This window comes from Salmo salar, chromosome ssa18 (assembly GCF_905237065.1).
Source record: "Salmo salar chromosome ssa18, Ssal_v3.1, whole genome shotgun sequence".
In the NCBI taxonomy this organism is placed as follows: Eukaryota; Metazoa; Chordata; class Actinopteri; order Salmoniformes; family Salmonidae; genus Salmo; species Salmo salar.
This window is the reverse complement of record NC_059459.1, coordinates 69,441,556-69,468,134: the sequence shown is the minus strand read 5'-3', so window position 1 is coordinate 69,468,134 and position 26,579 is coordinate 69,441,556. Positions and strand designations below refer to the sequence as shown.

The 26,579-nt window shown below is 43.3% G+C and overlaps 1 protein-coding gene across 3 annotated transcripts in view; it reads left to right on the top strand.

Annotated features, from left to right (window-relative positions):
• Nucleotides 1–1,534: 1,534 nt before the first annotated feature.
• The window catches only part of LOC106577859 (ras and Rab interactor 2), a 40,376-nt gene continuing 15,331 nt past the window's right edge, over nucleotides 1,535–26,579 (top strand). For 2 of the 3 annotated variants that reach the window (XM_014156265.2, XM_014156263.2), the window contains exons 1-3: nucleotides 1,535–1,726; nucleotides 25,885–26,016; nucleotides 26,301–26,415. In XM_014156265.2, coding sequence (XP_014011740.1) covers nucleotides 25,885–26,016; nucleotides 26,301–26,415 — 247 coding nt within the window. In that variant the 5' untranslated portion in view covers nucleotides 1,535–1,726. Of the gene's footprint in view, nucleotides 1,727–18,032; nucleotides 18,138–25,884; nucleotides 26,017–26,300; nucleotides 26,416–26,579 lie in introns of those variants that run through there. The other variant, XM_045701436.1, reaches the window with a different exon arrangement.

The following is a 26,579-nucleotide window of genomic DNA, read 5'->3' as shown; positions in this document are numbered from 1 at the left end:
CTTACAGGTAAAGGTAAGAATATCATAAAGCTGTTGAATTCACATAATGCTTTATATACTGTAAAGCAGAGGTATTCAACTCCTACCCTACGAGGTCCGGAGCCTGCTGGTTTTCTATTCTAACTGATAATTAATTGCACACCTAGGTTTAAATTATTCCCTGATTAGAGGGTAAAAATTAGAAAAAAAATGCAATGGAACTGGCTTCGAGGTCCAGAGTTGAGTTTGAGGGCTGTGGAGTCTAGCCATTCCAATTACAATACCATGTGTCTTAAATGTGGCCTATGGTGACCTCCAGCGGATTAATGAGGAATGACAAGGTGTAATCTACCCATTACGCACGTCTCCAAAAGCGCAATGTGCGCAGTGCTCTAGTCTTGGTACAGTATCTGCTTCATACCTACTTCTGGTCTTTTCTCATTGGTAAAATACCGTCCTCCACCTTCTTTCCTCCGTTTGCTTTATCTGAGACCCGGAAACCGTTAAGTTGTCGAGGAGATGTCAATTCGTTAGTAGGCGAACGGAAGCGCGTCCTCCCCTCCTCGATAGCCACCTTTCATTGAGGATAGTTAGTTATGTGTATCCTACCTGAGTCCTTCCATGAAATACATTTTAATCTCCGACATCCCCTTTGAATCAGCTTTTGTTTTTGGGGGGGAGGAGAAAAGCATGCACACGTTTAAAAATAATATGCTAATTATCGTTTTATCTGTAAAATGTCTTGCACAACTAACCTATTTTTTTTTAAATCACTTTACACCTTTATTTTGGGATCCACCCCTGTAATCGCAATTTGCCTGACGATGCACGAGTCGAGGAGGAGTCTCATTTCATTAAAGGGCGTTTTCGTCGACTTTCCCTCTTCTCGTGGCCTATCCTCGATTACCTTTGACCTTTTTCAAAAGAAGGCGAGAGAAGACGGTTAAGAGAGGACGAAGGAGTTGAGCTTTCAATTGAGAAAAGGCCTCAGAGTTCGACGACGACTTTTCCTATCTCCCTGCAGTACTATGCATAATCAACTTCAGATGAGTGGACACATTTCTAAAGTAATGTATGCGTCCATAAATTAATCCAAACACATGCATTATTTAATTAAATGTGTATGTCCACAATTACTTGTGTTGTGTTACCTAATTTCTCAAAATCAACAACAGAACAACCTAAACATGTCCATATTGCTCCAATTTCTTCTAGGAGACAAACGAGGTGCTGAAAGACATGATACTGTAATAATTGTTTTCTCTCCATTCTCTGTAACAGCCCAGGGTAGTCTACATATATTTTGAATTCTAAGAGTAAAATAGTTATCATTTCTATCTTTACTAAAATAATCATTATATATACTACCTCGATAACCAACCACCTACAGTTAAAAGTACAGGCATAATCATAAGTATAGGACATGGCAGATATTTTACTAGTATGCTACTAAAGAGAGAGAATGAGGGGGAGACCAAATTGTTTGAGCGGACCTTTGGGGGAACAGTCCGTCCGTGGGGGGAATACTGATTAACTCCAGGATGCTTTTGCAGAAGTCTTTGCGCTATCATACCACGGCGCATTCCTGAAAAGGGAATTCACAGAATGTCACTGAAAGAGGGACGTTCTCCCGAAGGGTATGTCACAGTTGTCTGCATCCCTCAATCCCGTGGATTTTTAACAGAACAAGAAAGGACGCACATCAAGTCAGCATCTTAAAGAAGAGGAAAAGAGGAAATAGAAAAAGGTAAGTAGCCTAATTTAATGATGTGGGGGCGCCTTTGAACAGCTCGTTCGAAATCACCTGAAGTGTTAGATCTGTCATTTAGAAAGATAAATTGCGGGGAATTGGTCATTTGGCTACTAGGAACTAAATCAGTCAGAACTGCCACGCAAATCATCATCGGGGGTGTAATGATCTTGCTCTCTCTTTTTTCCTCTTCGTGGTAAAGATCCGTTCTTTTCCCTATCTTCATGCCCGGAGAGTTCAAGTTGTGTTGGCGGTAATTGTTTTGGTGACTTAGCCTACATTTCTGCTATCTAACTTTAGCTACAGGCCACCATGATCATCTGTGAGTCATATCAAATAATTGATGTTGGTTGTTTTTTTGCTATTGTCATCATTTGAGAACATTCCGGAAATACCTGTCTGACAGCACACAGGTATGTAGATCCAGACCTGTGTCCCCTGAATGCTTTTATAGATTAGGTATAAGAATATTTCAGAAGGTAGGAATTATATTAAACAACAACTAAGTAGCTGTAAATAAATTACCAAATTAAAGCAATCTGTTGCTGGGTTGGTTACCAAATAAAACAAGACAGATAGAAAACAAAAAGATTGGTGCAAATCACTCCCAGAGTTACAAACTGTATTACATTGAATACAAGCAATCAGTTTGGAAGCTCAGTGATAGTCAGTTAGTATAGCTATTGTCTGCCTTCTTATTGGCATCCTAAAGTGCACTACATTGCCGTCCCAAATGGCACCATATTCCCTCTATAGTGCACTACTATCGACCAGAGCCCTATGGGTGGGTCCTGGTCAAAAGTAGTGCACTATGTAGGGAATAGGGTGCCATTTCAGACTGCCTATTAGCTCTGTTCACAGGGTACATCAGAGTGTAATCTCACATGATTGGATTGTTACATAAGTTTAGCAGAGTGCCTGCCATCCTCGTCTCCTGCATCCTGCCTGTCTGCGTAGGAGGGCCTTCTTCCACTGCTCTATCGTTGCTATACAAATCCATGTACATTTGATGTGGTTGAAAAGGTTTTACTCTGCATCACGGTGTGAAACATCACTATGCTGGCCAAAAAGTCATTTTGAAATCCATAGTTAATGTACTATAGGTGAGCCGTATTGGGCATTTGTCACATGGTGTATATGTCATATGGAGAGTGAATGTGACGGTTGATGTTATGTTAATTTAGGGGGAGGCATGTCATCCCCAGAGTCCGTGTGTGTGTGTGTGTGTGTGTGTGTGTGTGTGTGTGTGTGTGTGTGTGTGTGTGTGTGTGTGTGTGTGCCGGCGGAGGATGGGGTTTCATCCCAGCCTGTTTTGTGGGAGCGGAGTGTGGTAGCTGAGTGAAAAGGCATGACGTTGATCACACACACACAGACAGTAATGTGGTAATGAGCAGTCTGCTGTTTTTCTACAAGTGGTGCCTCACACACAGTATGGCAACCCCACTGTCACCTACTGATGATGTCATCGTAGCCAGGGCTGGTGTCACAGCGACCACTGTAGATGGAGAGCCAATTGCTATTGTAAGATTGTTAGCAGCCTCTGCCGAGTCCCCAACAACCAGATGTTACGGGTTTTCAGGGGAAATGGAAAGAGAGCCTGTGATGCGACTTCCTCTTTTGGACGTTAACAAGGCGACACTGTCTTAACTCCTTCTCCACATTTACTGGATTGGTTGAACAGCGCAGAAGAGAACCTCCCCTGACAGTTTATTTTCTTCTCCTTAAGACCAGTATGTAGGGGATCTAGTTTCAGGCGGGGTTTTTTACGCCTGCTATGTTAAGTTAGATTGTTATTGGATAAAAAAAAAAATCAAACCTTATTTAACCAGAAAGTCCCATTACCAAGGGAGACTTGGCCAAAAAGGGCAGCTCAATAAAAAAACGCATTCCTCAATCATTCAACAAGGCGGAGGTTACTAAAAGTTTGTGCATTGACACTGTCTAGGGCTTTTCCATCTCTATTCCTCTGTACACTTATTTACCAAGTAACGGAATCATAACTGTTTCTGTGAGGCTTGATACTTTCTTCATAGTCCCTGGAAAACCACTTGAAAAGCAATATGTTATTCCCTCTCACTCTAGTCAAAATCATCTGATATTATTTAGTAGTCCCTAAAAAACACTTTTGTTCAACGAGTGCTTTAGAGCCCATCCCTGTCCCTCACAGTATTATTCATTGACTTAGTCATAAGATAGAGGTCTGAACATCCATTAACTGGGGGTTTGAGAATATTTCCACCCATCACACAGTGACACATCACTTTAACTCAAGAGGCCTGCTGGCTATTTTCTCCCTCTCTTACCACAAGCACCAGCCAGCCTGGCAGCCTGGTTGTTCTAACCGCTTAACAGTGAGAGGTGCTCAAATGTATTTGTAGAGCCATTTTTACAACAGCAGTTGTCGCAAAGTGCTTATACAGAAACCCACCCTAAAACCCCAAAGAGAAAGCAATGCAGATGTAGAGGGACGGTGGCTAGGAAGAAACCTAGAGAGGAACCAGGCTCTGAGGGGTGGCCAGTCCTCTGGATCTCAGTGTGTGTGTGTGTGTATGTGTGTGTGTAGTAAGGCTGTCTCTATCTGAATAAAATCTTGGTCAACCGAAAATCGTCTGTTCATTGTTAATAAAGCCGCATACAAACATGGCCTCTTTTTGTTTTCTTGAGTAAGGCAGCTCCAACATGCAGGTGTTTCAGCCTAGCTCAGTGCTTTCTGTGGTGGTGGGGCAGCCAGCAGAAAATACCGAGCGTAGGGGTTGGTAATGTTCTCTAGCTGCGCCGTGATTGTCACTCATAGGGACACTACGTCACCGCAAAATCTATGGGGAGAGCTCAAAAATTCAAGCCCCCTGGGTGCTGCCACAAATTTACATTAGAAGTGCCCATCCAAGAAGGCTCAAGGTCATTGGCCACAGATAAAATGCCATCAAATCAGGTTATATCTACCGTAGTTTTGATTGGACTGATCATGTCAACATCATACTTTAAAAATCTTACAGTTGAAGTCGGAAGTTTACATACACTTAGGTTGGATTCATTAAAACTCGTTTTTCAACCACTCCACAAATTTCTTGTTAACAAACTATAGTTTAGGCAAGTCGGTTAGGACATCTACTTTGTATATGACACAAGTAATTTTTCCAACAATTGTTTACAGACAGATTATTTCACTTATAATTCACTGTATCACAGTTCCAGTGGGTCAGAAGTTTACATACACTAAGTTGACTGTGCCTTTAAACAGCTTGGAAAATTCCAGAAAATGATATCATGGCTTTAGAAGCTTCTGATAGGCTAATTGACATAATTTGAGTCAATTGGAGGTGTACCTGTGGATGTATTTCAAGGCCTACCTTCAAACTCAGTGCCTCTTTGCTTGACATCATGGGAAAATCAAAAGAAATCAGTCAAGACCTCAGAAAATAAATTGTAGACCTCCACAAGTCTGGTTCATCCTTGGGAGCAATTTCCAAACGCCTGAAGGTACCATCATCATCTGTACAAACAATAGTACGCAAGTATAAACACCATGGGACAATGGTGTTTATACCGCTCAGGAAGGAGACGTGTTCTGTCTCCTAGAGATGAACGTACTTTGGTGCAAAAAGTGCAAATCAATCCCAGAACAACGGCAAAGAACCTTGTGAAGATGCTGGAGGAAACAGGTACAAAAGTATCTATATCCACATAACCTGAAAGACCGCTCAGCAAGGAAGAAGCCACAGCTCCAAAACCGCCATAAAAAAGACAGACTACGGTTTGCAACTGCACATGAGGACAAAGATCGTACTTTTTGGAGAAATGTCCTCTGGTCTGATGAAACACAAATAGAACTGTTTGGCCATAATGACCATTGTTATGTTTGGAGGAAAAAGGGGGAAGCTTGCAAGCTGAAGAACACCATCCCAACCGTGAATTACCGGGGTGGCCGCATCATGTTGTGTGGGTGCTTTGCTGCAGGAGGGACTGGTGCACTTCACAAAATAGATGATATCATGAGGATGGGAAATTATGTGGATATATTGAAGCAACATCTCAAGACCTCAGGCAGGAAGTTAAAGCTTGGTCGCAAATGGGTCTTCCAAATGGACAATGACCCCAAGCATACTTCCAATGTTGTGGCAAAATGGCTTAAGGACAACAAAGTCAAGGTATTGGAGTGGCCATCACAAAGCCCTGACCTCAATCCCATAGAAACATTTTGGGCAGAACTGAAAAAGCGTGTGCGAGCAAGGAGGCCTACAAACCTGACTCAGTTACACCAGCTCTGTCAGGAGGAATGGGCCAAAATTCACCCAACTTATTGTGGGAAGCTTGTGGAAGGCTACCCGAAACATTTGACCCAAGTTAAACAATTTAAAGGCAATGCTACCAAATACTAATCGAGTATATGTAAACTTCTGACCCACTGGGAATGTGATGAAAGAAATAAAAGCTTAAATAAATCATTCTCTACTATTATTCTGACATTTCCCATTCCTAAAAAAAAGTGGTGATCCTAACTGACCTAAAACAGGGAATTTTTACTAGGATTAAACTTCAGGGGGTGAGGTGTATGTAAACTTCCGACTTCAACAGTAGCTAGCAAGCTAAGAGTCATTATCATGAATCAAGTCGACAATCTATTGGCAAATCCTTTTCAGTCCTTGTCATATGAAGATAAATTATGAAGAGAAATTATAGATAAAATGTATCAGTGCTCATCGGCCATTGAACATAAACATTACACAACAAGTTGGAAATCGCAAATTCAACAATGAGTGGTTTGGAAGAAATCAGTGGCTAACTGCAAGTGTTGCAAAACAATCACTAGACTGCTATTCAGTGGAGTGGTGTGTAGTCCAAGTCTGGGTTTAAGGGTCTCTTTTCCAAGCTTAAAAGGAAAAAAATTCACATGCCATGGGCCAGAAAAGGTTGAATACATTGGTCATGCTGTCAGTCCAGCATGACTTTTGCCGCCTTCAAAACAACTGGAATCTCGGAACTGGGACATCTCAGACTTCAGAGAGTTCAAGACAACTGGGAACTTGGATAAAAAAGTTCCAACTGGGAAAATACTTTTTGAACAGTCATCCACCTCAGAATTCCAAGTTGGGAACTCTGGCCTCTTTCTAGAGCTCCGACCCGAAGATCACTGCGTCATGATTAAACCTTGTTTTTTTTCAGAGTTCTCATATGTCTTGAAAGCACCATAAATCCAGAGAATGCCAGACTTTGATGACAAAATTTGACTATGAAAGACCGCCGCGCTGTCACCGAATATGTCGTACTCTTCGGCGAATATGTCGTATGTGAGAGAGAAGGACCAAGGCGCAGCTGGATTGTGGATGCTTTACTCCTTTTTTGAATTAAAACATGAGCATCCACAATCCAGCTGCGCCTTGGCGGGCGGCTCTGGTGACGTACGACTGGCGGGCAGCTCTGGCGACTTACGACTGGCGGGCAGCTCTGGCGACTGTTGACTGGCGGGCAGCTCTGGCGACTGTTGACTGGCGGGCAGCTCTGGCGACTGTTGACTGGCGGGCAGCTCTGGCGACTGTTGACTGGCGGGCAGCTCTGGCGACTGTTGACTGGCGGGCAGCTCTGGCGACTGTTGACTGGCGGGCAGCTCTGGTGACTGACTGGCGGGCAGCTCTGGCGACTGTTGACTGGCACTCCAGTCTTGCCCCGTCAAACAGCCCTTGTGCCCTCCCCTAAAAAAATCTTTGGGGTGCCTCTCGGTCTCCCTTACCCGTCGTGTTCCCCAGTCCTCGCCAGACTTCTTCCGCTGCTTGGTCCTGGTTTGGTGGGGAATTCTGTCACCGAATATGTCGTACTCTTCGGCGAATATGTCATATGTGAGAGAGAAGGACCAAGGCGCAGCGGGATTGTGGATGCTCATGTTTTAATTCAAAAAAGGAGTAAAGCATCCACTGGAAAAACAATGCACACGACAGGAACAGTCTTACAGGCATACAAAAACGCAGTGCAAAAACAATTCCCCACCACCCCAAAGACAAACACACACACCTATATAGGACTTCCAATCAAAGGCAACTATACACACCTGCCTTCAATTGGAAGTCCCAATCACCAACACAACATTAAACAAACACAAACCACCTGCCACATCCTGACCAAGACTAAGCAATACGCCCTCTGCTGGTCAGGACGTGACAGTACCCCCCCCCCCCAAGGTGCAGACTCCGGGATGCACCTAAAAAAGAAAAACACAAGAAAATCCCCAATAGCCCAACAAAACCAACAAACAATAACCCCTAAACAATAAAGGGAGGGAAGGGAGGGTGGCTGCCGTCACCGACGGCACTGTGCTACACCCCCCCTCCCCAACCCACCTATATTCTGGAGGTGGCTCCGGTTCTGGCAGCTCCGGGCAGTCTGGCCACTCTGGCAGCTCCGGGCAGTCGGGCCACTCTGGCAGCTCCGGGCAGTCGGGCCACTCTGGCAGCTCCGGGCAGTCGGGCCACTCTGGCAGCTCCGGGCAGTCGGGCCACTCCGGCAGCTCTGGGCAGTCGGGCCACTCTGGCATCTCCTGGCAGTCGGGCCACTCTGGCATCTCCTGGCAGTCGGGCCACTCTGGCAGCTTCTGACTGGCGGGCGGCTCTGGCGACTCCTGACTGGCGGGCGGCTCTGGCGACTCCTGACTGGCGGGCGGCTCTGGCGACTCCTGACTGGCGGGCGGCTCTGGTGACGTATGACTGGCGGGCAGCTCTGGCGACTTACGACTGGCGGGCAGCTCTGGTGACTGTTGACTGGCGGGCAGCTCTGGCGACTGTTGACTGGCGGGCAGCTCTGGCGACTGTTGACTGGCGGGCAGCTCTGGCGACTGTTGACTGGCGGGCAGCTCTGGCGACTGTTGACTGGCGGGCAGCTCTGGCGACTGTTGACTGGCGGGCAGCTCTGGTGACTGACTGGCGGGCAGCTCTGGCGACTGTTGACTGGCACTCCAGTCTTGCCCCGTCAAACAGCCCTTGTGCCCCCCCCTAAAAAAATCTTGGGGTGCCTCTCGGTCTCCCTTACCCGTCGTGTTCCCCAGTCCTCGCCAGACTTCTTCCGCTGCTTGGTCCTGGTTTGGTGGGGAATTCTGTCACCGAATATGTCGTACTCTTCGGCGAATATGTCATATGTGAGAGAGAAGGACCAAGGCGCAGCGGGATTGTGGATGCTCATGTTTTAATTCAAAAAAGGAGTAAAGCATCCACTGGAAAAACAATGCACACGACAGGAACAGTCTTACAGGCATACAAAAACGCAGTGCAAAAACAATTCCCCACCACCCCAAAGACAAACACACACACCTATATAGGACTTCCAATCAAAGGCAACTATACACACCTGCCTTCAATTGGAAGTCCCAATCACCAACACAACATTAAACAAACACAAACCACCTGCCACATCCTGACCAAGACTAAGCAATACGCCCTCTGCTGGTCAGGACGTGACACGCGCCACCTTCCTGTTCAAGTGAGCACAGCACAAAAAGGTGAGTCCAAAAATGTATTGTGTACTGCTGCATAAATTATGTAATATGCCAGGGAGATATACATACTGTAGCTAAGAAAGTAATACTAAGTGTATGTCGTGTAGTAAGCTGCATGTGCCTCACCCTAATAATTTGATCCCTTTCCCCTTCATAACTTAGCCTACTGTTCTGACTTGGTGGTGCACTTGTAGCCTATAGCCTGTTTTAGAGAAATGTCATCATAAAATATTGTAAGAGCTTTCATTGTCTGCTTATATGCCCCCTTTATTTATCCTATGTTTTTAAGTTGGTGTACTGGGAGAATACTGTAAGAACTGACAATATTCTGTCACTGTGCATTTCAAAAGTGCTGAACAAATAGTTATATTGACTACGTCCGTCCTAGCTCGCTCATTGTCCTAATCGAAATTACTGATTTCCTCTCAACGTCCCCTTATGCCATAGTTTGTACATCTCAATTGTCCGTAGAAACCACATTTCTTTAAGCAAGTCACCCCTATCAGCTATGTTTTTTAAAAAAGGCATTAAATTAAGCTGAATTAACTGTTTTGCTGCCAGACAAGGCTCTACTGATAGCCCAGGTGTATCAGTGGTAAGGATTCACTCAATGGTGCTGAAAAGCAATCTATGTGGTTGGGACAGCTTTATGTAGACCCTAACAGTTTGTGGGCACCGGTTGTCACTGTTATAGTGCAATTCATGTATTGTTTAGTGTTGTGTTGTGTAGTGGCTTTGCTGGCATGCATCTAAAAATCGCAGCCTGCAGGTAGAAAATATCCAGATGAAAAAAATATGCTATAAATCACATTGGCTACACATGGCCTGTCTGCAACAAACTTGAAACATTCTATTAACTTGGGTCCAGCCAGAAGCTTGTGCTAGCGAACTTGCAACATTGTATAAAATATTCTTGGCCCTCAGAGTTTCCAGACAGTGAGCTCAGGACAAACACAGCTGTAGGCTATTTGCGCAAGGGATAAGAAGCAGTGCTTAACTTGGGCAGGTGCTCACCAGAGCTCTCAAATGATCTACTGCTTCAGCTCCTGTTCCTCATATAGAATATTAGCTCAAAGGCATTGTGGAGCTCCTGCACCTAAATATAAACCGTACCAGCACCAAAAATGAGTACCGGAACCTATTTATCAGTCAAGTCAAGCCCTGATAAGAAGTGATCAGAGCATGGCATTTTCTCTTTCACACTGAGTGGTTATTGAAAGGGAGAGAGCTGGAAAGATTTTTCAAATACATTGAGGAACTATTGTAATTCTCAGTGGAGGTTAAAACAGACTTTGTTTACTTGCTGTTTAAGGTGGAGAAAACATTACTTTGAGAAGCTCCACAGGTCATTAGTGGTGGTTTGTTAAGCCAATCAGAAATACTATCAGATCCCTAAATGGGCACATTGATATGCCTACATTTGCACGCAGGCCAGGTAGCCTATAGGCCTACATCTATGCATGCGAGTCCTTATTCAACATTGACAGGAGCGCTCCAAACAAAAAACAATGACTAAATTGACAAAACTCGTAAATGGAATGAAATTAACCAAAACTTGTTTCTCACAAGTGTAGCACAGGTTGTGCACTCTGCAAACAATGTGTCCACTCCGACAATGACAACGGGAAGACTGGAATAATAATATTGAATGCATTTAAACAAATTATCGTAACCAAAGTAACAAACATTGTAGATTAGAAATTATAGGAATGAATGGTAAATGTACTACAGGCGATATACAGTACCAGTCAAAAATGTGGACACACCTGCTCATTCAAGGGTTTTTCTTTATTTTTACTCTATTCTGCATTATAGATTAATAGTGAAGACTTCAAAACCACAAAACAACACATATGGAATCATGTAGTAACCAAAAAAGTGTTAAACAAATCTAAATAGATTTTAGATTTTAGATTCTTCAAAGTAGCCATCCTTTGCCTTGACAGCTTTGCACATTCTTGGCATTCTCTCAACCCTCTTAATGAGGAATGCTTTTCCAATAGTCTTGAAGGAGTTCCCACATATGCTGAGCACTTGTTTGCTGCTTTTCCTTCACTCTGCGGTCCAACTCATCCCAAACCTTCTCAATTGTGGTCAGGTGATTGTGAAGGCCAAGTCTTCTGATGCAGCACTCCATCACTCTCCTTGGTCAAATAGCCCTTACACAGCCTGGAGGTGTGTTGGGTCATTGTCCTGTTGAAAAACAAATGATAGTCCCACTAACACACTAACAATCAGACGCAAACAATTCACACAATTAAGATATGAAAAAATGAATGCACACAAATTTGTGGGAGATGCATGGTCAAGCTGACATCTGCATTTGCCATGTAGCATTTACAGTAATACGGCCTCAGCAGAAGTAAGGGCATTCATATCTCTTGCTCTTCGTGGAGCAGTGCAGAGCTGTTGTGAAGGAAGTTGTCAAGGAAGTGAGTTTGTGTTTATACGGGATGTACAGCCCCCACCTACCGTCAACCAATCATGTCAATGCGGAGCTATACAGAGCCCTCTGGATTTTTCAAAAAATTTGCCGCATGGCGATGCGGTACAGAGCTCGATTTGGCCTCTGCAGGCTCCGCAATTGCATCACACCCTCCATATGGAGACTCCGACCACATTTTTGGTTCACTGAGATATATACACTGCTCAAAAAAATAAAGGGAACACTTAAACAACACAATGTAACTCCAAGTCAATCACACTTCTGTGAAATCAAACTGTCCACTTAGGAAGCAACACTGATTGACAATACATTTCACATGCTGTTGTGCAAATGGAATAGACAACAGGTGGAAATTATAGGCAATTAGCAAGACACCCCCAATAAAGGAGTGGTTCTGCAGGTGGGGACCACAGACCACTTCTCAGTTCCTATGCTTCCTGGCTGATGTTTTGGTCACTTTTGAATGCTGGCTGTGCTTTCACTCTAGTGGTAGCATGAGACGGAGTCTACAACCCACACAAGTGGCTCAGGTAGTGCAGCTCATCCAGGATGGCACATCAATGCGAGCTGTAGCAAGAAGGTTTGCTGTGTCTGTCAGCATGGAGGCGCTACCAGGAGACAGGCCAGTACATCAGGAGACGTGGAGGAGGCCGTAGGAGGGCAACAACCCAGCAGCAGGACCGCTACCTCCGCCTTTATGCAAGGAGGAGCAGGAGAAGCACTGCCAGAGCCCTGCAAAATGACCTCCAGCAGGCCACAAATGTGCATGTGTCTGCTCAAACAGTCAGAAACAGACTCCATGAGGGTGGTATGAGGGCCCGACGTCCACATGTGGGGGTTGTGCTTACAGCCCAACACCGTGCAGGACGTTTGGCATTTGCCAGAGAACACCGAGATTGGCAAATTCGCCACTGGCGCCCTGTGCTCTTCACAGATGAAAGCAGGTTCACACTGAGCACGTGACAGACGTGACAGAGTCTGGAGACGCCGTGGAGAACATTCTGCTGCCTGCAACATCCTCCAGCATGACCGGTTTGGCGGTGGGTCAGTCATGCTGTGGGGTGGCATTTCTTTGGGGGGCCGCACAGCCCTCCATGTGCTCGCCAGAGGTAGCCTGACTGCCATTAGGTACCGAGATGAGATCCTCAGACCCCTTGTGAGACCATATGCTGGTGCGGTTGGCCCTGGGTTCCTCCTAATGCAAGACAATGCTAGACCTCATGTGGCTGGAGTGTGTCAGCAGTTCCTGCAAGAGGAAGGCATTGATGCTATGGACTGGCCCGTCCGTTCCCCAGACCTGAATCCAATTGAGCACATCTGGGACATCATGTCTCGCTCCATCCACCAACGCCACGTTGCACCACAGACTGTCCAGGAGTTGGCGGACGCTTTAGTCCAGGTCTGGGAGGAGATCCCTCAGGAGACCATCCGTCACCTCATCAGGAGCATGCCCAGGCGTTGTAGGGAGGTCATACAGGCACGTGGAGGCCACACACACTACTGAGCCTCATTTTGACTTGTTTTAAGGACATTACATCAAAGTTGGATCAGCCTGTAGTGTGGTTTTCCACTTTAATTTTGAGTGTGACTCCAAATCCAGACCTCCATGGGTTGATAAATTGGATTTCCATTGATTATTTTTGTGTGATTTTGTTGTCAGCACATTCAACTATGTAAAGAAAAAAGTATTTAATAAGATTATTTTGTTCATTCAGATCTAGGATGTGTTGTTTAAGTGTTCCCTTTATTTTTTTGAGCAGTATATATATATATATATATATATATATATATATATATATATCTATAAAAAAATATATATTTTTTTTTTACATCAGTGCACATGAAAATGTATAGTCTATACAGCATAAACTGTTATGAGCTACTCTTGATAAAGAACATTGACACTCACTCACTGACATACATGATGGGTATAACAGACTTTAGCCAGCCACCGATGCAGGTTTAACTGTTGATCTGATGAGATAAGCTGAGATGGAGTTGGGCACTTATCGTCATAGTTCCTGGCTGATCTGACTCACTGTCTTGTCCATTGGCCATTTCAGGGCTAGAATTATGAATATTCACGGTTATGCTAACAGCTCTCCTCTCCTCGCTACTTCTCCCACAGCCTAAGTGATGGTCTGACTCATTCTGCTGCTGCCTGCCTCCTTAATGCTCTCTCTAAATTACAGCAAATTCCATGTTAGAAGAAATGGCAAACAAGACAAATACATTTAAATAGAGATACTTTAATAGGAGCGCACCTCCTCTCCTCTCTCTCTCTCTCTCTCTCTCTCTCTCCCGTCACTCTACCCTCAACCCCCCCCCACACACACACACACACAAGGTAGATTCACACAGCAATTATCCACTTGCATTAGTCACATTGAATGGTTTCACTCCACAACCTTACTTTGCCGTTATTTCTATATATAGCTTTGACATAATTGGCTCTTATGTACAGGAAGTGATGACATCCATTGACGTCTGATGATCTACAGATATCGTGTAGTGCGTCTCTATTCTGACGAGCCGTTTGAATCTTTGCCCTCTCCGTACTACATAGATGACTTCACCAATATCATCCCCAGACATTAGAAAGCCTGCGTTGTTATTCAGAATCCGAATCTATTCTGAGTCATCATAAAGTAACAACGTGTTGTAAAATCTACTCTTTAAACAGTCCAAATGTCAGAGTTCCAGAACAACTAGCCACTTCTACCTAGTGCACTGGTGCACTCTATTCCAATATATTGTAAACACATTCAAGTCTCGACCTCCTCTACTATCTATTAACTGTATTCTCCATGCCTGACACACACTCATTTAAGGTTTTTGCTGCAATGTTTTCTTATTCTCTTCCTTCTCTGACTCCTCATTCTCTCGCTCTCTCTTTCCTTGTTCTCTCCTCCTTCGCTGTCACTGCTGGCTGCTGCCCACTTTCAAACTAAAGGTCTTGTTCTCTCTCTCTCTCTCTCTCTCTCTCTGTGATGCTGTAGACAGACACACATCTCTTCTCTGTCTCTCCATCCATCTCCTTTTCACTCTATCGCTCTACTTCTTGCTTCCCCAGGGGTCTGCCCTACCAGGCCTGCCACTCTCTTTCATCCACCTCAGACTCTCTCCTCCTCGCCCATTCTCCCTCATCTCCACTTCCTTGTTAGCAAGCAAGCTCTCTGCATACTGTACCAAGCTTCTCTAGTACTACTACAGTACATCATGCTGGCGTCTGTCCTCCTGTCGCCCCTGTTAAACCTCTTTAAGTGGATTCTATGGCCTTGTCACTGTTCTCTGTGGATTACAATTGATTTAGACCAACGCTGACAAGTAATAAACTGAAATGCTTTATGTTGGCCTTTACATGTAAAATGTTCCCTTGGAATTTGAACCGGGTCTTGTCCTGATAGATTAATTTGTGTTAATGCAACGTGACATGAGAAAGACTTCAGTGAACTAGACTACATTTTCTAGTCTTTTACTTAAATTACAGCACAGTCTTGTAATGGCGGCATGTGTACTTGCAGTGCGCTTTTGGGTAAATTGTGACATCCTAACTTTTCTACTAGTTTTCAACGTGTGGTGTACTGCAACTGCTAAGTAGTACCATTATTGCTAGCAAGTGCCCCCCAGTTAGCTGTGTCATTTTAGTTCAATTATTTATTTCAGTTTGTGCATTTTTTTTCACAACTTAATTAAATGTATTCTTACCTTGGCTGCGTTCAGTCTGAAAAAAAACGGTGTGCAACATTCACTTAAACAGAAAAGGTGCCGTTCTGAACAACCAGTTGAAAAATGGGGAGGGGTTGGGGAACGCTGTCAGCATGGCCGCTGCCCTTTAAATACGTCACTGCTTCATGCCACACCCACCAAATGGAGCAAACACCCAAAGATTGTCTATTATGTTGACAAGATAGAAGTGGCGGTCAGTGTCTTATTTCTATTACAGCATATCGGATGACTCTCATTCATATTCCATTCACCCAGTTCAACGTAACAGTGACAGGTTTAGGCTACTACATGATACTCACATTTTCCCTATATCCACCATGAGATTGCTACAACCTAGCATATGAATGAAAGTTTACAATGTAGGTGCACACGGGCCGAGAGACAAATTTGATGTGACAGACAGAGACACATGGACAGACGGTGACATTCAATACCGCCTTGCACACTCTTGCCTGCATCTAGCTAATAGTGGGTGTAATCATTAGTCCAACAGTTGCAAACAAGAGTTTCTATTGAACAAATGCAGGTATGTTTATCCCCATTTTGTTCTGTTTGCTTCTATGTAAGAAACGTTTTTCAACAGAATAGGCAGAATGAATACCCTCCTGATCACGCTTAAACACAGTTGCTGTGTAAGTCTATGGAAGCGGGTGAGAACCATGAGCCTCCTAGGTTTTGTATTGAAGTCAATGTACTCAGAGGAGGACGGAAGCTAGCTGTCCTCCGGCTACACCATGGTGCTACCCTACAGAGTGCTGTTGAGGCTACTGGACCTTCTTTGCAAAATAGTGTGTTTTAATGAATTATTTGGTGACGTGATTATATTTAGTATAGTTTTATCTAAAAAGGATAACTTTTTTAATGTTTTAACATTTACATTTTTATGAAATTCACTGAGGAGGTTGGTCCTCCCCTTCCTCCTCTGAGGAGTCTCCACTGCAAGATAGTCAAGTGACCGCTCTAACAATGGAAATATATGTCCTCAAAGATGGAAGGCAGGTGGGAGGAGGCGAGATCAGATAGGACCATTCTACCCAATTAGAGGGCAGATACACGTGTGAACAACATGCCTTAGAGAGAGATGGATGACTCATCTTTGTATCTGTGACATTATACCATCTATGACAGCATGGGCAGTGCCATTGAGGCTATCTCCATTTTAAAGTAGAGCAATTCCACGGTAACGGAATTACACCTTGACTCAGTTTTTTTTTCACTTTAAAATGTATGCCAAAGTTTAACAAACCATACATCTCTATGCACAAGGACTACGTTTAATGATTTCCAATAAAACATTCACAAAAACAAATTTGTGAAGAACTGTACAGATGCCAACTGAGGGAGAGAGAGAGAGATATTCTCCAGACTGTTTAAACTCTTTTGCTTTGACCACCAGACGACATTAACAGTTATCAGCTGACCGTAACGGTATGGCAGTGGAAGGGAGGACAGTAGTGATAATTTTCGTCAACAAAAATAGTGACTGAAATGTTCGTCAAACCTATTTTTCAGTGGCAATTTTCGAGACTTTAACTGACTAAATAGACACAAAAAACTATAACTAAAGGAAATGATTTTTCATTTCAGTTGACTATCACGAGACGAAATTATCTTTGACTAAAGTGCGACTACTAAATGGACTTGACAAGAGTTTTTGCAGATTGAGAGTTTAGTGATAAGCACAATTAATATTAGCAGCACAGATGTGCAGCGCAGTTCTGTTCAGCAGTGTGAAGGACATGCAACACCCGGCACACACAGCCTAAATCAGCTGGTGAGCTGCGGGGAGCAAGTAATCAGTATGGGCAGACAGGCTCCGGCTCCGATTATACACATCGTGCAGGCGACTCTTGCTTCCCCGTAGGTAGTCACCAACCAGCCTTCTAGCCTTCGCCTGGTAAAGTTGCTTTACAAAATTAAAAACAATAGCAGCATTGAGTTTAATAGTAAAACAACGATGTAGCTATGTTTTACTCTCCCTAAAACGTGGCTACTTGCGGACAGGACCGTTAAATATTTGTTTAGGCTACACCTTGTTCACCAGTCATGTTACCTCATTAGGCGGCAGGTAGCCTAGTGGTTAGAGCGTTGGACTAGTAACCGGAAGATCGAATCCCCGAGCTGACAAGGTAAAAATCTGTCGTTCTGCCCCTGAACAAGGCAGTTAACCCACTGTTCCTAGGCCGTCATTGAAAATAAGAATTTGTTCTTAACTGACTTGCCTAGTAAAATAAAAAATGAGCTAGCTATAGCTAACAATCTGGGCAGCGTTCAGATATAAATATGCTATGAAGAACCAACATGCCTCTGATATGTTGAATAACGTCGGCTCTATTCAATATATTTTTGTTCTGCAACAGAACACGGCCCTGGTAACATTACCAGTAGTCTATATGCAAACATTTGGTGCCACAGAAAGAAACGAAAGGGGATATCAAACCATTGGTTGACTACATTCCCCTTGTCACTACACTATATCTGACTGGTAGTACCACAATCTCTTTTTTATTTGTTAATGTGGACCCAGTGACTCAGACTTGAGCACTGGGACTTGGATTTCAGCCATAGGGACTCGTGACTCGACTTGTGACCCAACCATTGGGACTCGATTTGGACTCTAGGTTTAGTGACTCGACTACAGCACTCACTGTGCGAAACAGTCATTAGTTCCCGTTCTACTTTTGGACACCAATGTGGCTGCAGCGTCTGTGGAACGTTGTTCACAAAGGCAATGACGCGACCGAGTGACGGAGGTGCATCCCTATACTACTTTGCGACACCATCTGGTGATTGTGGTACTCTCTCTCTCTCTCTCTCTCTCTCTCTCTCTCTCTCGCGCGCGGGCCTGTTTGTTTTGTGTGTAAAGTGCAGTATCTATGTAGGCTGAATTAGGAATTTACATGGCCAGATAATTCTTATATATTCTATATTTGGCATATGTCAGCTGTTGGGAAGAGAATAGAACATTATGCAGAAAAATATGTTGGTAGGACAAGGCTATGTATGTTTGTGCACATGGAAGTCAGTGATTTATGTTTCCTATACAGTGCGTTCAGAAAGTATTCAGACCCCTTGACTTTTTCCACATTTTGTTACGTTACAGCCTTATTCTAAAATAGATTAAATACAATTAAAAAGCCTCATCAATCTACACACAAAACCCCATAATCACAAAGCGAAAACAGGTTTTTAGATATTTTTGCATATGTATAAAAAACTGAAATACCTTATTTACATAAGTCTTCATACCTTTTGCTATGAGACTCGAAGTTGAGCTCAGGTGCATCCTGTTTCCATTGATCATCCATGAGATGTTTCTACAACTTGATTGGAGTCCACCTGTTGTAAATTAAATTGATTTGACATGAATTTCTGCAGCATTGAAGGTCCCAAGAACACAGTGGCCTCCATCATTCTTAAATGGAAGAAGTTTGGAACCACCAAGACTCTTCCTAGAGCTGGCCACCCGGCCACACTGAGCAATCGGGGAAAAGGGCCTTGGTCAGAGAGGTGGCCAAGAATCCGATGGTTACTCTGACAGACCTCCAGAGTTCCTCTGTGGAGATGGGAGAACCTTCCAGAAGGACAACCATCTCTGCAGAACTCCACCAATCAGGCCTTTATGGTAGTGTGGCCAGACGGAAGCCACTCCTCAGTAAAAGGCACATGACAGCCCGCTTTGAGTTTGCCAAAAGGCACTTAAAGGACTCTCAGACCATGATAAACAAGATTCTTTGGCCTGAATGCCAAGTGTCATGTCAGGAGGAAACCTGGCACCATCCCTACGGTGAAGCATGGTGGTGGCAGCATCATGCTGTGGGGATATTTTTCAGTAGCAGGGACTAGGAGACTAGTCAGGATGGAGGGAAAGATGAAAGGAGCAAAGTGCAGAGAGATCCTTGATGAAAACCTGCTCCAGAATGCTCAGGACCTCAGACTGAGGCGAAGGTTCACCTTCCAACAGGACAACGACTCTAAGCACATAGCCAAGACAATGCAGGAGTGTCTTCGGGATAAGTCTCAATGTCCTCGAGTGGCCCAGCCAGAGCCCGGCCTTGAACCCAATGGAATATCTCTGGAGAGACCTGAAAATAGCTGTGCAGCGATGGTCCCCATCCAACCTGACAGAGCTTGAGAGGATCTGCAGAGAAGAATGGGAGAAACTCCCCAAATACAGTATCGTCATACCCTAGAAGACTCAACGCTTCCAAAGGTGCTTCAACAAAGTACTGAGTAAAGGGTTTTAATATTTATGTAAATGTGATATTTCCGTTTTTTTTATTTAAACATTTGCTAAGTCTGTAATGTAACAAAATGTGGGGAAAATCCAGGGGTCTGAATACTTCCGAGTGCACTGTAGGTTCATGAGGCAATGCAAATGTGATGTGACTAAAAAGAAAGAGCATTTAGTTGACCAAAATGGCCCACTGCTTTTATCATTTTGACAATAACTTGACTAAACCATTATTCAAATGACAAAAATGTGACTAAGACCTAATGATATTTTAGTCAAAATGACTAAGACTACACTAAATCTAAAAAAAGAGTGCCAAAATTAACACTGGAGGACAGTAGCAGTTGACTGTGGTTTGTTAAAAATTATGATTTCCCATTGTAACCAATTCAGTTGCAGCAATTCCGTTACTGAGGTTTTGGTAATGTCATTACCAATTTGGTTTTAATCACATAAACAATTGATATCAGTAAAATCACATATCTACAATTACTTGTTACTTCTGTGAATTTTCATTATCCTCGTGACGGAAAAAAAATTGAAAATATCTTAAATATATGTGGGAATTATAAGGCACAGGTAGGTTTGCAAAGCGATCTGTGATTTACCAAGTTTACTGTAATCTTCAGTCATTTGGGTAATTAACATAAAATCTATGGCAATTTATCATAACGTTGGTAATGTAATACTTGAATAACTTTTAAAAAATGTATTCATATAAGGTATTCATTTTTTATACAGTTGAAGTCAGAAGCGCAAACCAGTTGGGACGGCGTATCACTGAAGAATGCTGTGGTAGCCATGCTGGTTAAGTGTGCCTTGAATTCTAAATGAATCACTGACAGTGTCATCACACCTTCTCCATGCTTCACGGTGGGAACCACACTTGCGGAGATCGTCCGTTCACCTACTTTGCTTCTCACAAAGACACAGCGGTTGGAACCAAACATCTCAAATTTGGACTCATCAGACCAAAGGACAGATTTCCACCAGTCTAATGTCCATTGCTAGTCTTTCTTGGCCCAAGCAAGTCTTCTTCTTATTGGTGTCCCTTAGTAGTGGTTTCTTTGCACAATTCGACTATGAAGGCCTGATTTACGCAGTCTCCTCTGAACAGTTGATGTTGAGATGTGCCTGTTCATTTCTGAGGCTGGTAACTCTAATGAACTTATCCTCTGCAGCATAGGTAACTCTGGATCTTCCTTTCCTGTGGCGGTCCTCATGAGAGCCAGTTTCATCATAGCGCTTGATGGTTTTTGCAACTGCACTTGAAGAAACTTTCCAAGTTGTTGAAATGTTCTGGATTGACTGACCTTCATGTCTTAAAGTAATGATGTACTGTCATTTCTGTCATTTCTCTTTGCTTATTTGAGCTGTTCTTGCCATAATATGGATTTTGTCTTTTACCAAATCTTCTATATAGCACCCCTACCTTGTCACAACACAACTGATTGGTTCATACACATTTAAAAGGAAATAAATTCCACAAATTAACTTTTAACAAGGCACACCTGTTAATTGAAATGCATTCCAGGTGACTACCTCATGAAGCTGGTTGAGAGAATGCCAAGAGTGTGCAAAACTGTCATAAAGGCAAAGGGTGGCTACTTTAAAGAATCTGAAATATAAAATATATTTTGATTTGTTTAACACTTTTCTGGCTACTACATGATTCCATATGTGTTATTTCATAGTTTTGTTGTCTTCACTATTCTACAGTGTAGAAAATAGTAAAACATTAAGAAAAACCCTTGAACGAGTAGGTGTGTCAAAACATTTGACAGGTACTATATATGACAGGTACTGTATATATTTTTTATCATCTTGTTCAATTATTTGATATATTTTACATGTGATAAGGCCACACAGAGGGCCAGAGATAATTACAGACACCTGTGTTAATCTGAAGTACCCAAAATCCATGAAAGATGGCAACATTCTGGTAGTTTACTGGTAAACTTAGAAAGTTTCCTGTAATATACCCTCCCTTTGCCAACCCAAGGCACAAGGCAATATTTCTTAAACTTACAGAAGGTAAACAATTTCTCCCAAACTAAATATGTGTTGATATTAGTTGGCAGGGGTCTTTACATCAACATGATTGTGTTTTGATGTATATCTGGTACTTTTTCTGGTAGATGTTTTCTAAGACCACTTTTCCATCTGTTTATCCAGAAATCAAAGGCTTCACTTAATTCATATGGATTTTTCTATGTATCAATGCCTTAATTTCCCTAAAATATAGACTCTTAGCTTTCATTTGACACCCAATTTGTTATGTTCCTATGAACTTCACATGTTGGTGCTCATGGGTCCTTTTCGATGGAAATGCCTAAACATTATTGGTTGATTGCTCCCAACCCATAAGAATCCCCACCCAGTTGACTACTTTAAACTGGTGGAAGCCGTCCGTGGCAATGTCAATGCTTTAAAAAAAAAATGTAACCTTTATTTAACTAAGCAAATCAGTTAAGAACAAATTCTTATTTACAATGATGGCCTACTCCGGCCAAACCTGGACGACGCTGGGCCGATTGTGCGCCACCCTATGGGTTGCGATACAGCCTGGATTCGAACCAGTGTGTTTGTAGTGATGCCTCTAGCACTGAGATGCAGTGCCTTAGACCGCTGCGCCACACGGGCAACGAAGGATTATATCCATAATGAGTCCTCTATCTCTATGACAACAGGCACAACTCATATATAAAGTTGTCCACTTATATCAGTGGATTTGTAACAGCCTAACCAATACGCTACTTCTATTACATATATTAGATCCAATGAGCCTCACATAGCCAATTAGAAATTACATTTTTTTGTAAACCCAGTTCGACACTCATTGACCTTCATACAAAAATTCCTCACTTCGTGGGCTTATTTTCATGGACAGATATTGGGCGGCGTAAAACCTCTTGCTTTGCCTCTTTCTCTCTAACGTACCTCAACGTCTGTTCAAGAACATTTGGGGGAAACGTGTAGTTCAGTACAGACCGTCACGCAACTTAGCAAACATTTAATTGACCTGAACACACCCCTTGTGTTTGTCATGCGACTGTTGTGTTGCCACTTTTCAGAGCTCCGCTCATATATTCGCAGTTGCTTCAGAAGAGCTTACCCCGTTTCCCTGCAGGTTCTGTCATTTTGGTTATGTTTTACCAGGTAAATTGACTGAGAACACATTCTCATTTATAGCAACAACCTGGGGAATAGTTACAGGGGAGAAAAATGAGACAATTGTAAGCTGGGAATGATTAGGTGACTGTGATGGTATGAGGGCCAAATTGGGAATTTAGCCAGGACACTAGGGTCAACACCCCTACTCTTATGATAAGTGCCATGGGGTCTTTAGTGACCTCAGAGAGTCCAGACACCATTTAACATCCCATCTGAAAGACAGCACCCTACACAGGGCAATGTCCCCAATCACTGCCCTGGGGAATTAGGATATTTTTTTAGACCAGAGGAAAGTGGGCCTCCTACTGGCACTCCAACAACACTTCCAGCAGCATCTGGTCTCCCATCCAGGACCAACCCTGCTTAGCTTTAGAAGCAAGCCAGCAGTGGGATGCAGGGTGGTATGCTGCTTGTTGAGGCAATGGTTTTTCCAATGGAGTCTCAAAGTATTTGTACATGGGTTTGACATTTTTCTGTAAGCTTTGATGGGAAGAGTGTGGGCCAACTCTATGGGGTAGGCTGTATTTTGTCCTGACAATAGGGTACTAGGGGGTAACTAGCCCCCCCAGGAACAATGTCTAATTTCTGACACAAAAAAGCAACGTTTGGGAAAAAAGTGGGTATCTGTGGATGAAGTTCATGCTGAGGCGTATAAACTATAAAGGGAAATAAATGGCTACAGTTAACAGTTTTGTAGGTATTGTATGAAATCTTGTTTTTAGAAAAGGTTGTGTTTTTTTAAAGTACTGGGGTAAATAACTAAAAGGCTATAAAGTAACATTAACTCTAAAGCTATCAGTGACATTGTTATGTTATCTTTTTTAATGTATTTTACCTCAGATAAGCTGGTAGTAAGGTTGCTAGCTAGAACTCCTAGCCGCTTATAGTAACTAGCTAGCTGGCTAGCATTTATTGCTAGTGAAGTCGCTAGCTAGCAAGTTAGCATAAACTAGCACTAACTGACAGGTAGAAACACATTCATAACCATAAAGGGGTAACTATCCCCGGGGGTGAGGGAGTTGCCCCCAACACACTCATCCAACATATTACTACTTTACTCCAAATTTAAGGCTTTCCTACTTGCATATATATTTGTTTTAATTATAGATCTATCGTCATTGGAATGCATCTACAACTTTTTCAAAATGTAAAAAAATTTGATCAACTTACCACAAAATCGTTGTGTTGAAATATCTCCAAAAGTTGTGATGACACAGAGGACATTTTTGTTGTTGAGCAAGAGCAGTGGCAGCCAGGGAAAGTGTTGGGAAAATAATTTGATGACATCTTGAGGTTACCCCAAGTACCCTACCCGTCGCCTGTTTCTTATGCCATTAGGGTGAATCCGGATTGTTGGATTGAGTACATTTTAACATTTAAATTTATTTGTAGAATTTTTGCTAATCTTTTGCTTGTTTTTGTAATTCTTTTTTGCCTATTTTTCTGAATTTCTTATCAACCGTAATCACAGCTACCATCACAACAATTACTTTGTGGATGAAACTACACATTTTGCACTTTATCCTTTGCCTCCTGCCTGTCCTTAAGACCATAACACATGTTTTCCTTTACAAGTCTATGTAAGAATAGCTGACAAACAAGACAAACATCTATTACATTCTCTTCCTAGAGATATACCAGACTTTTTCTCTCCGTCTCTATCTTGCTCTCCCAGTCTCTTTCTCCCTCTCTGGGAATTACATAAGTGTGTGTGTGTGTGTGTGTGTGTGTGTGTGTGTGTGTGTGTGTGTGTGTGTGTGTGTGTGTGTGTGTGTGTGTGTGTGTGTGTGTGTGTGTGTGTGGGGGCTGTGTTGTGTTTTATGTAAGGGAGACCTGGAAGTAAGTATGGGTGACCCCTACACTGCCCTGTACACTCACTGGAGGTGGGAGGTTGTTTATGTTAGTTATAGAGAGCACAGGATATGTGTGTCACGTGTGTTTTCTATTACCATGTTAAATCAGCTTATAAAGACCAGGGAATCGAGTAGGTTTATGAGTTTTTCCTAGTCTGGTATTGTGGTTGGGAGAAACTCCTGGCTCTAGAGATGGCTGACCTCAGGAAGGTGATTAGGTTGGTAGAAATGAATAAAGATAGGTTATGATGATAAAGTGAAATACATTTTACTTTTTCTCTCCAATTTCGTGGTATCCAATTGGTAGTTACAGTCTTGTCCCATCGCTGCAACTCCCTTATGGACTCGGGAGAGGCGAAGATCGAGAGCCATGCGTCCTCCGAAACACGACCCAGCCAAGCTTCACTGCTTCTTGACACAATGCCCGCTTAACCTAGAAGCCAGCCGCACCAATATGTCGGAGGAAACACCGTACACCTGGCGACCGTGTCAGCATGCATTGCTTCCGGCCCGCCACAGGAGTCACTAGTGCTCGATGGGACAGGAACATCCCTTCCGGCCAAACCCCCCCCCCAACCCAGATGACGCTAGGCCAATTATGCACCACCCCATGAGTCTCCCGGTCGTGGCCGGCTGCGACAGAATCTGGACTCAAACCAGGATCTTTAGTGATTTCCTCTACTTGGCTGACTACTATTCTGACTAATGTTATCATCATCAAGTCATCAAAGAAAACAATAACAAAAGACTCATTCCTGTTCAGAATTGCAGCTCACCTGACTGTCTGATACGACGGAGGAGGATGTTGTATTGTTGTTAACCAGTGGAGAGGAATTACCAATCAAACACTGGGTATAAATACACTTTGTTTGTTTATTATGCAAGAGAGAAAGTCATGATACTTTCTAGAAATAAAAAAGAAGACTTCACCTTGCCAGTAGTTTCCCTGCACTCCTGGTGTGTGTATGTGTGTGTGTGTGTGTGGTGTGTATCACCTCGTGTTGGGAGAGGGGGGTGTTCTTACTGAGTGGGAATGCCTGGTAGGATGTGTAGGCCTCTGTAACCAAGGCAACCATCTGCTGCTATGCTCGCAACGCTCTCCGGCAGCCCACACAATGTCACCACTGTGACATCCAGCCTGCAGTTCTGAGAGAGAGGAAGAGAGAGGGGGAAAAACAAGAGAGATTGTGTGTCTGTGTCTGTGTGTTATACATTGACCCCTTCCTGTGTTCTGTCTAGATGCAGGGGGATCTAGGGTCCCAGCGGAGTTTCAGTGTGTTGGACCGACTCCTCCACACACACCCCGTCTGGCTGCAGCTGTCCATCAATGCTGACTCCGCCCTCTATATCCTGCTCAGAGAACCTGTCGGGGTGAGGAGGGGAAAGCCAATCAGATCATTCCATCAATTCATCAATTAACTAAACCTGACTGCCAGGTGAACTGTACTGTTTAGTATAGCTTTCCAGTAGAGTAGTATACAAGACAGTCAGGAACTTACTGTACAGTTCCTCAACCCAAGTGTTCACAAAGAACCCTAATAAAACCCAACCTTAGCATACTCTTACTTACTTGTTATTGACAGTTCTTATTGAACAGTTCTATAAGTACTTGTTAACAATGTTTGTCAATGTTTATGGCTGGCCCCTGTGTGTAGACATTCCTGGTGCGTAAATGCAGCTCCAGCCAGAGGAAGTTGTTGTGTGTCAGAGTGACCGCAGACCGAGCAGCATCCTCCATTAAGGAGTGTCTCATATGTGAGGAAGACTCCAGTGAGTACACATACATGAAGGCTACACCAACATTCTAAACGAACAATGAATCACAGTCTCTCAACTCCTCAAGTATCCCCAATAGCACACATTGTTGTTGAACTAGGCAAGTCAGTTAAGAACAAATTCTTATTTACTATGACGCCCTACCGGGGAACAGTGGC